Below are 11,556 nucleotides of genomic sequence, written 5' to 3'. Positions count from 1 at the left end.
TAGATATTAAAGTAATATTACAGAATATGTCTTTATTTTTGAGGGGCACGGGTGTTTCGTCTGAGAACAATTTACGAAAAGGAAAAAACGCAGCATTTAGAATCTCTGGCCCGTGCCCTCCCTAATCTTCCCTCATAAAAAGAGGTAAAACTGAAGGATAGAAGACAGAACAAAAGAACAAAATACTGATTCCGCTGAACAGTGGAGTAAGAAACCAAAAAAAGTGGAGGGCCTGTCCCATCAGATATCACCTTAATGCCATTGAGCAGCAGTTTAAGGTCTAGGGTGTGGAAGGGAGACTCACAGTCTCAAAATAGTTCAGAAATGATTGTCAATCTTTAAAAAAAATAAATAAAGGTGGATTTGCTAAGTGTGTATTTAATTTTCTCCAAATTGAATCTCATCTCTAATCCGTTGAACAAACGTGAGTTGGGGCAGCTTGCAAAGAGAACTGTAAAAGCCAGGCTGTCAGACTGTATGTGGGAGAGGGTGAGGTTATCAGGCGGCATGCCAAAAACAGCAACAAAAGGAGCGGGTTCCATTTCAAGATGAGGAATACAAGAAAAAGAGGCAAAAACGGAGGACCAGAAATGAACCATTTTAGGAGGAGAACAACAAGATATAGAAAGGCACCCACAACTGTGAGCTTGGCCACATCTGTCACGTGTTCGGTCAAAATTAGGAAAACGCCTGGCAAGCTCAGACTTAGACATATGTAGGCAGTGTATAATTTTAAACTGTACAAGACCATACCTGGCACTGATGTGGGCTCCCACTGGCCCTTTTGAATAACTTTGTCCTGATTTTCTACCCACAACATTTTAACTACAGACACGGACAGACTATGGAATGAAAGAAATGAGTATTATTTTTCATAGAAAACTAACTGCTACACAATGTGTTGTATTGACCCCCCAAAAAAAGCTTTTGACAATGAACAAATGTTTTAAAGAAAACTTTTATTGACTTTTGGAATATTTCAGTCGACCAGGCAAAGGAAGAGGTAATTTATACAGCTATCTTTAATACCTCCGGCAGAAAGTACAACACAACCAATATGTAATGTGTTTTACAAACCCCTATGCCTGCACTGTGATACGAAAAATGTAGGATCTTTGGGCATCAAAAATATTATTTCAGTGGGGACATAATTGCATTTTATAACTGTTAAATGTTGGCTGACAAAGAGCTTTGCATAGTCATTGCACTCAGTAATTAAAGGCAGTCCTGTGCCACACAGTTATGTCCATTGATTGATTGGCAAATATCCTGTGGTAACAGTTAAATTAGGTTTTTGGGGAAAATATGACCTAGCTCCAGGAGCCACTTTTGAGAAATGCACCCATGTAGAGGAGGCCAAAGCTACCCTCGTCAGGCGTCTGGGGAAGACAGCGAATACCCATAAGGCCAAGGGTGCCCTGGCCATTCCTGCTCAGCGTTTACAGCTTCAGTTCCTTGGGCATGGGCTCTCCCTTCAGGCCAGCCAGCAGGTTGTTCGCCGCCAGAGCAGACATGGAGTTTCGGGTGGTGTAGGAGGCGCTGGCGATGTGGGGCAGGATAACTAAATGGAGAAGGAAGAGGGTCACCTCCATTCCTATCACAGGCATGCTTGGGACATGAGGTGTATTTGTCTTCGGCAAACAAAACCTTTTTAGGGTTTATCCAGCAGAATGGGAGGTTTGAGTGTTGCTGGATGCAGTGCAGGTTTTCACAATTTATTAGAATTGCCTTCTAAAAGTATAAGAGTTCATTGTTGATGGAATAATAATGTTTCTGTGTACATTTCTTTATTGCAGTTTAACATTGTCAGATGTCTGCATGTTTTGCACCTTGTGCTCTATGTAAGCCTCAGTTTTTCAATGTGGGTTTGTAATATTTTTCATGCGAAAAAATGTGAAGTCTGATTTAATTGATTATTAATACAAACAAAAACTATGGGTCTGTTTTAAGATTATGGGCCTAACATGATTTAAAGGGGAACCGGCATCCTGATTTCTCAGACTGGTTATTAAATCTTGGTAACAAAATAAATTCATTGATGTTATAGGAAAAAAATCACAATTTTCACAAAGTCGCCATGTTGTCACAAACTTGCCTTAGAGTTCCCACAAACTGTGATGTGACGCCCTTCCTTCTCCCTAGTTTCTGTAATAACTAATGTAATGTGATTTACGAGCGAATAAATACAGGTTATGCAGCCGACATTTCACTGCAGAAATGTTCCAACATGATCTGCCTGCAGAGTTAACAAGTAAGTAGTATTTGTCGGCAAATCGAATCCCAAACTTGAAAGCGATATTTCTATTGGATTAAACGAGACGTATTCATAAGCCTGCTTGTTTACAATCTAATATGGCCACAACAAGTCACCAGCAGTTTTTTTGCCTGCACATACCTGGAAATTTTTTCTCTTTTGTAATGTAAATTTGAGGTTTTCCAAGTTACTGTGTACATTTTACTTTTACTGCGGTTTGAAATGCACTCCTCGATGCCAATTCCATCTAACCCTGAAATATGAAAATAGCGTCATAGTTCCCCTTCAAGTGCCTGATATTATGCAGCCTCAAGCAGGCCTGTGCTGACAATGTTAAAGCACCCGAGGGCCAGCAATGTCCAGGTGAGCAGGGAAGGCTTCATGCCTTTTGCAATGGTGTTAATTAATAATAATTATTAATAATTGCTTACACTTACATAGCGCTTTTCAAGACACTCCACTGAAAGCGCTTTACAGGTAATGGGGACTCCCCTCCACCACCACCAATGTGCAGCATCCACCTGGATGATGCGACGGCAGCCATAGTGCACCAGAACGCTCCCCACACATCAGCTATCAGTGTGGAGGAGAGCAGAGTGATGAAGCCAATTCATAGAGGGGGATTATTAGAAGGCCATGATTGGTAAGGGCCAAGGAAATTTGGCCAGGACGCTGGGGTTACACCCCTTCTCTTTTCGAGAAACGCCCTGGGATTTTTAATGACCACAGAGAGTCAGGACCTCGGTTTTACGTCTCATCCGAAGGACGGCGCCTGTTTACAGTATAGTGTCCCCGTCACTATACTGGGGCATTAGGACCCACATGAGCCGCAGGGTGAGCGCCCCCTGCTGGCCCCACTAACACCTCTTCCAGCAGCAACCTTAGTTTTTCCCAGGAGGTCTCCCATCCAGGTACTGGCCAGGCTCACACCTGCTGAGCTCCAGTGGGCTGCCAGCTGTGAGTTGCAGGGTGATATGGCTGCTGCGTGTGGCGTTGCATGTTGGCCAGACTTACCACAGTTCTTCAGTTTGAACAGAGGGTGGTCAGGGGGCAGGGGCTCAGGGGTGGTGACGTCCAGTCCGGCTGCAGCTATCTGTCCACTGGACAGGGCCTCGTACAGGTCCTCCTGATTCACCACGGGACCTCTGGACACAGCAGACAAAGGTGGGGAGAAAGGAGGCAACTGACCCGATTTTCACTATAAACTACACATTTTATCCTGGAGGCTAGATCCCACCCTAAGAGAGATCTATACACGTATCTATTTTATCTTAAATTTTGTTGCAGTTTCTTCACGTTTTGAAAGATGAAGCGTCACCTTCAGTAAACTGATTTGTTACATTTTTGAAAGTATAAGAAATAAACAACCCATTTTTGAGGTAGGACACAACACTACTGTTTGAGAATTCAACCTCATTTCGACATAAAATGTCCACTTCACGTCACTTACAGGGACAGAACTGGAAGGCTGAGAAACCGGGTGGATGGCTAAGACATCACTGTACCTGTCTCATTATTGCTCAAGGGAACTTTATGAACCAGGCCTACCCCAGCTCAGCAGAAGATCTGACAGAGGCGAGGGAGGGAGTGGTTCGAACCCTGGGTGTGCCGTACCTGCTGGTGTTGATGAACACGGCCGTCTTCTTCATCTTGGAGAAGAGGCTATGGTTACAAATGCCCTGCGTCTCGGGAGTCAGAGCACAGCACACTGCCAGGAAGTCAGACTCCCTCGCCAGCTCATCCATGGTCACTAGAGAAGCAGGAAAACTTAAATGGAGTTCATTCCAGCAGCCTGCCAAGCTCCTGACACGGCCTCACCTGGTCTTGTACTCCACCTGCAGTAGTTCATGTGGTGGAAATTTCCAAATATCCATCCTCTTGAAAACCCCCTTGAGTGAATATCCAGTTTTGTTTTACGTTCAGTTATACAGTAGGTAAAGGGTCCATACTAGAGGCACAGCCCCTCACTGGATCATCTTGGTTTCTGTGGTGTTAAGTGCACTAGAGAGCATGTGAGACTCCCCACAGACAGGACACTGATCCATCAGGGTTACCTCCCCCAGCAATGTTTGTCCCCACTTAAACATCTGGGTGGACTGGAACATCTGGGGTAAAACGCCCCATATAAAGACTCTGAAAACTCTCTGCTGGCTACATTGGCTGAGCACTTCGTTTTCTGCCTCCACTCACCATACTCTGCTTGTATCTTACTGGCCAGCTCCGTTCTTGGGGCCACATCCGTGTAGATGAACCTCTTGACTCCAAAGGGCTTCAGGCGCTCGGCGATGGCCACCCCTGCCACCCACAACAAAGAGGTTAGCAGCACATCAAGCCCTCGCCTACCTTCCAGAGGCCTCATCAATTTGAAATCCTCTCACATCATCAAACAACAACACCGGTGGACAAAGAACAAGGCCTTCGCCCTCAACCCGGACACTTGTCATTGCCAAGTGCTGCGCAAAATCTTTGCTGGACATAAGTGGACATTTATTTTCATTACGTAGTGACCTGCCCTCTGGAAGATTCATTCTGCAGATGAACCTTTTTCAAATACAGTTCTCTTGACACAATAAGGCTGCGTCGGCAGAAATAATCAAAATAATAAAGTTATATTTGGCTCTTTTGAAGCTCTCTTTTACAGATTATTAGTAGGATTAATAGCTTAATAATAATAATCAACTTATAGGAGAGCAGGCAACAGGTCATTGGCTGCAGTCTACTGCAAATCTTCTTTTGACCACTGAAAATACAGAACGTGGTGTGAAAGCAGGGGTGTCCGGGTCCTCTGGAAGATAATAAGAGTGGGATTGTGGGCACTCCTACCTATCCTGCCCAGGCCCATTATTCCCACAGTGCTTTGATTGAGCTCATAGCCACACAGCCACATTGTCCTCCAGGTCCCCCAGCCTCCACTGCAATTAAAGAAAAAGCACAGAGCCCTTAATCAGCTGTGAGCATGGAAATGTGGGGCAGTTCTGCATTGCACCCTAATGCATTCTAATTTGCTGCACTGTAACAAAAGCACGCACACACACACACAGTAACACACACTGCTCGTTCTCATCTGCTAGCTACCGAAGCCCCAGCTTTTTAAATCTGCAGAGACTGTAAACTCGCACTGGGGCCTGGTGCTACAGATGGACCCCCACTCACCCCCTTTTTACATAAATCAAAGGTCTCCGAGTATCTGACTTCTGCAGCATATCTGCCTTTGAGATCAGCGTTTCCAGGACACGTTCACTGTATTCCATCGCACACTGAACACTCACAGTGCTATCCTGTTCCTTTCTATGTCAAACCACCGCACGGCCACTGTTTGCTACAGCACCCTGGCTTTTAATTCCCTGAATGGCTTTCATACCTCCCAGCAGGAATCAACACGTTGGGTTTTTTTCCCCGCCATGTGCACAAAACAGCTTTGCTTCAGCTAAAAGCGCCTTTGGTCCTTTCTTTCTAAAATACGAGGCAGGTGCTGTAGGCAAGTTCAGTGTTGACCTGTCTGTCAGTGTTGACCTTGACCTGGAGCAAGTGGCCTCCGACTCTGGGCCTACAGAGCCCTTATCCTCCAGGTCTGAGACGCGTCTCCAATCAGTAGCTAAAAAACAGAACCAGTAACTCTGGAGGGCCAGCGTGGGAGATCTCGGGTGTTGGGATAAGGAATTATAGGACGGGCCGAGGCCGTAGCGCACAGGGTGAAGGGGTGAAGGGTGATAGGCGACTGGGGACTTGCGTTTTGGCCTCCTCCACAGCCTCGATGAGCCGGCGCGAGGTGGCGAGCAGCAGGGCGACGGTCAGCTCCGCCACGGCGTCCGTCAGCACGTCTGGAGTGTAGCCCACGCGTATCCCCCTGCACGGAGACACGGACATCGTGAAGAAGCCAGGTCTGGCAGGCGTTTCCCCCCGCCATGAACCCGACAGGCTCGCAGCACCTAGGAGGGACACAGGGCTGCACTACCACTCTGCTCAGAGGGTACCCTTGGGAGATTATAGCTGCTTTGTCTAATCAGTGCACCACCGGTACTGTCTCTCATCTGTCGATTTCCAGATCAACAGCTTTTTTACAGCGGAAAAGCAAGGAAGAATAATGGTTCTAGTATGTGCATATTAGATAAGGATAATCCATCAGACTGTATCTGTCACGGATGTCAGGAGGGACAAACCGTGGAGAGGCAGGAGAGCAGAAAAAGACCCTATGCGAAGTGGCGGAACGGGGAGTCAGCCCGGGCTCAGCAGTGCAAAGAGTTCTGGAGTGCCGTATAGAGACCCATGCCCTCAGGCCACGGAGCGGCGACCTGGTGCTAGGCGGGTCTCAGGACATCCGAACGTCAATGCTGAGCGAAGCAGAATAAGTGACCCGGAAATATATAGGCCCAGAGAGAGAGGGAGACACCGGAAGGAGAGCAAAGCACAGGAAACTAGGGACAGGACAGAGAAGGAGCGCCTTCTGGCTGCAGAGGGTGTGACAGTAAATGCAAAGTGCACCACTCTACTGTTTCTCTGTAATCAATAACCCACTGGGAATTCTTAATGCACGAGTGCCCAATAGCTCAACAAGTGAAGGCACTTGTCCAAGCGCAGGCTTAGCTCTGTGATCACGGGGGTCCAGCCTGGGCGATGTCACTAGCAGACCCTAAACAGTGGCACACAATCAGCAGAGCGATTCTGACGGTAGGGTGGGATTATTTGACCAGAGGTCTTGTAGTGACCCCTGTAGGAATTCAGTGCTAATACGGACATATGTCTCCTCCACTTAGCACTGAACCTCCAGCAGGGGGCTGCGTTTGCGGGCTTCGTGCATTCGTAGCAGCTCCGAATCACGATTGGCAATGGTAATGGTGTGAAACAAAAAAAAACAAAACAAATCACTTGAATAATGAGTGGGTTTTTAAAGTCACACACAGGGCACAGGCTAGCAATTAATGAGGAGGAAAAGAACAAACTGCAGGCGCACACATGTAACAGCACAAACCTCTTCTTGAGCTCTGGCAGGGAGAGGTGGTCATATCCCACTGACATGGTGCTCACGACTTTCAGATTAGGCCCTACACAGACACAAAGCAATATCGACAATTAGAGTGGATTTTCTCAGTGAAGCAGCACTCACAGCATCAGCAACTCCAGTAGTGCTGCTATCTGCTGTACTTCCAACTTCCTAATCTTCCTTGCTGTCTGCTGTGATTTCCCTTCAAGATCTAGGATTCCTGTCCATGGTGGCTGGAACTGTACTTGACCAGTGAAATTAGATCTTTTCTTTCGGATAAATGCTGTATGTGGCAGGTGTCCTCAGGGCATCTACTGTAGTTCTTAGCAGCTGAGCATGGCTGTTTGTTGAGCTCTGAGTACAACTTGATTTGAATGCATTTTTTTTCCATCTTCAGGTGAATGTTCCGGAGTTCAATATCCAAATACAGCAACAGCAATTCATTATGACCAAAAAGGTAGTTAACAAATAAAGCAAGAAATGAGAACGTCTCAGTATCAGGGCAATTAATGCTAACCTCCAAGTACACAACCCAGAAATACTTTTTATTTTTTGAATTTCAGAAAATATTGATATTTTATATTGTAATGTTACTTTCCGGCAATTCAAATTAGCTAGAATTAGGTGGGCTGATGACAAATTATACCAAACACTCCCGAAGTAGCTTCTGCTCCAAATTTCACAACTCCATTCCGGCTGAAAATCAGAACAGGAAAAAACAATGAGGTGCATACAATTCATATCGGGTTTAAAGTTTGAAAAATAGTTTATCCACTGTTCACAATTTTGGTTCATGGGGTTACAGTTGAGTTCTGAACTGCTCCTTTTAGAATTACAGACACCACACCTACAACCTGCTGGCTGGTCACTCAGTTCTCTGGCGCAGGAGGCCGGCAAGAGGCAGGGCCTCAGTCCAGCCAGGCTGCCTCACCTGCGGCCTCTAGCACCTCCGAGTCGATCTTCTCAGTGAGCACACAGAGCAGCCCCTCCACTCCTTCCACCCTCTTCAGCAGCTCCTTCCTTGGCACAGGGTCATCGGAGTCCCACAGCTCAAACTGCACCCTGCAATACAGGAGGGGAGGAGGGGTGCATTATGCAGAATTATAAACTTTATTTTATATAGTGCTTTTAAAAGTGCCTTTTCAAAGCACTTTACTTGAAGAAAAAATGAGAGGAGAGGCGACAGCAGAATTCACACAATTACAGCAAGGGTTTGGAATGCAGTAGGAATATAAAGGGGTAGACACAGAACCAATTAAGACAAATTAAGCAAAAGGCTTTCTAAAGAAGAAGGTTTTGAGTCTGGATTTGAAAGTGCTCAGGGAAGGCGACTCTCTAATATCCTTGGGGATACAATTCCAGAGCTGTGGGCCACAGCAGGAGGAGGCTCTGTCACCCATAGAGAGCACATAGGCTTTGGGGACAGACAGGAGACGAGAGACACATGAAAAACCCCGACAGGTACTGAGGTGCCAGGCATACAGTATATACAGCCTTAAAGGCGAGAATGAGGATTTTGAAATCAACACAAAACCTGATAGGAAGCCAGTGCAAAGACTCCAGGACAGGAGTAATGAGATCAACATTTAAAAAAGGAAAACAAAGGCGGGCATGTTTATTGCATGTGACTTGAAGAGATTGTATTCAAGAGTTTGGGGTGAAGAGAGGCAGCATAGTAGCACGAGAGTCTTTGGTAATGGGATCTGTCTATGTTTTAAATACTTTAAGAACATAAGGACGTTTCCAAATGAGAGATCACTGGGCCATGGAGTAACTGATCGATCTAATGAACACATTTTGAAAGGAATTTCGTGTTTCTTCATGACAATGAGGCTGAGTAATTTCAGATCTCAAGACCTCAAGGAGCTTGTTTGAGCTCCTTCTCTTGGGAAGAAAGTTGACACACATTGAGCTCTTCCAGAAGAGCACCTACTGTATCTTTAAGCTATTCAGTCTCTTTACAATTCACGGAAATTTTACTCTTACAAAATTTTTGTAGTGCCTTTGTCCTAGTAACCAGTCACACAAGTACATAAAAATTCATTCACAAAGTGCAAATTAATTAAATTAATGAACGCAGCTCTGGTCCTGGAGAGCTGTAGTTTTTCATCTCATCTTTCAGTCATTTAATTGGACCAGTTGTTTATCTAAAAGGTATCTGCCTTTTTAAAGATCACTTACAAAAGTTGCAGAATCTCCCATGACCAAGGTTACAAACTTCCCTAAAACTGTTCAGCCTTTAATAATTCTGTTGGCGGTATTGTGACTTACTGTAGGTCTGGGCTGCACATACACTCAAATTTCATGATATTCCGGACAGTAAAAGCACTTAGTTTAAACATAGGATAGTTTTGAATTATACATACCTTCTAAGGTTCTTATTAAAGATTTTTCAATGCTTTTTTCTCTCATTTAAAACCAAACTAAAACAATGACCCTTGACCTGTAGCCTCTCAAAACAAACAGCTCCAGAAAGGTGGTTACTTATTAACAAATACAAAAGTCAAATGTTTCCTTCCAGTGTATTTGCTACACTAACAAACACCAGATGGATTGCCACATAGTTATCCAAAACTAAATCTGATTGAAATACAAAAAAGTATGATTCTCCTTTATTTCTCCTTGCTTGCTGAGCTTGCACTTTCAAACGTCTGCCATTAATTCCTGATAATGACGTTTTGCATACAGCCTCGTTGGCTTAGAAAAACAGGCGTTAAAATCTGTATTAAAACGTCAACTCTTTTACACCCATGCTTGGACTGAGCATTGGACAAACGGTGCTGTACATCGGCAGCCCTCCTGCACTCCGTGATCCTGAGTTAAGATCTTCACCGAGCTGTCAGGTCGTAAGGTGCGAATATATTTAACTGAAACTACACAAAAGCAACCGATTGAGTAGCTTCTAATGACAGCGTGTTAATTCTAGATGTCTAACGTTACTTCTCAGTGCACTGTCTTAATATTGACTGAATATTGGATATTTAATCTACCGAAGCAAGTTAGCCCCTAGCCTTTTAGGTGCAGAGAAGACAAACATTCCGCTACTCCTCGGGCTGCCCAATAGAACCGCAGTTCTGTGGAGACCGACAGAATGGAGCGTGGTTGTGACATTTATTACTTTGAATCTTTATATTGAAGAATGTATTGTTATAATGTGAATATTGTTACGAAACAGAATTCAATTCAGAATATAATTAACCAACTTATATACCGTAACGGTAATAAGTAGCAACAGTTATTCATTTATTTATTTTATCTGATTATTTTAAGTGAACGAGGTGCTTGTTTTTGACCAATAAGCAGACTGGAGAAATAGGAGTGTCAGGGTCACTTACCTGAAGATACCGGCTGAAAAAGGTGATGTGAGCTAATTGATGTGATGTGATGTAATGTGAACTAACTGTCCCGACTGGCGACTAGCACTAAAAGAGCCTTTGCTCACAGTCTCTTGTCCTCTGATCTCCATTTTTCGAAAAAACTTCTAATTAAAGTAATTTTATAATAATTTGTAGGTTTCTGGGTATGGCAGAGTAACCACGTTCCCAGCGAAAATAGCTTTCACACAGAATTTCGCATTTCACAAGTTTTATCTGTGCAATTGAGTTGATCGATTTTATTTTATTTTTATCACAGTTGCTATTTTACCGTTATATTTACAGTAGCCTTGGTGGAATATTTCACAGGTTAATTTACTGCTTAGGAGTTTTGTGGGATGGCTTAAATTAGGGATTTCTAAATCGGTAGGTGGTGAACCTAGCTTTAAAAAGACATTGTAGCAGCCATAAACCTATTTTTTCATTTTAATTTCCATTCTTACCAACATCATGTTGTTCTCTCCGTCCATTCATTTTTCACGGGCCCCAGTGAGAATACCAGTTTATAGAAGGGAATGTAAGCGTTCTACATAATCAAGGATCGACACCCGCCCACGACAAAGCAGGTTGTAGACGTTCAGTAAATATAAATAAGACAATTCCAATAGGAACGTGTAATACTCACTGCCCAGACTGCCTCAGGATCCTCAGCCCGTCAGGGGGCACCCTGCGGGTCACGTAGACCCGGGCCAGCGCCTGCGGTGCGCTCTGCATGGCGTACTGTCTGCGGAACTCGGGCCACAGGACGCGTTTCAAACCCCGGGCAGAGGACCTCCACCACATATCAGCAGAGAAAAAAAAAGACACTGGGAAGACCTAAGGGACGTCTGAGCCTGTCTGCGTTCCCGATTGCTTGCTTCAGTGAGTTTTGGCTCCGGTACAAATAAGGGGTGGTTCCGCCCGCGATATAACCGCTGTCCGACCAATAAAGCAAGGGCAGGTATTCT

General features: G+C 44.7%; 1 protein-coding gene across 1 annotated transcript; it reads right to left on the bottom strand.

Annotated features, from left to right (window-relative positions):
• Positions 1-940: 940 nt before the first annotated feature.
• Positions 941-11,477, bottom strand: LOC102689111 (glyoxylate reductase/hydroxypyruvate reductase-like). The gene is made up of 9 exons (XM_006629912.3): positions 11,235-11,477; positions 8,167-8,297; positions 7,224-7,296; positions 5,985-6,101; positions 5,078-5,166; positions 4,445-4,549; positions 3,869-4,004; positions 3,269-3,399; positions 941-1,561 (listed from the first exon to the last, which is right to left on the bottom strand). The coding sequence occupies exons 1-9, from the start codon at positions 11,390-11,392 to the stop codon at positions 1,440-1,442; spliced, it is 1,062 nt and encodes a 353-aa protein (XP_006629975.2). The 5' UTR covers positions 11,393-11,477; the 3' UTR covers positions 941-1,439.
• Between the last annotated feature and the right edge of the window lie 79 nt (positions 11,478-11,556).

This window comes from Lepisosteus oculatus, chromosome 1 (genome assembly GCF_040954835.1).
Source record: "Lepisosteus oculatus isolate fLepOcu1 chromosome 1, fLepOcu1.hap2, whole genome shotgun sequence".
Classification (NCBI taxonomy): domain Eukaryota; kingdom Metazoa; phylum Chordata; class Actinopteri; order Semionotiformes; family Lepisosteidae; genus Lepisosteus; species Lepisosteus oculatus.
The sequence above is the reverse complement of the archived record's forward strand: the minus strand, read 5'-3'. Positions and strand labels throughout refer to the sequence as shown.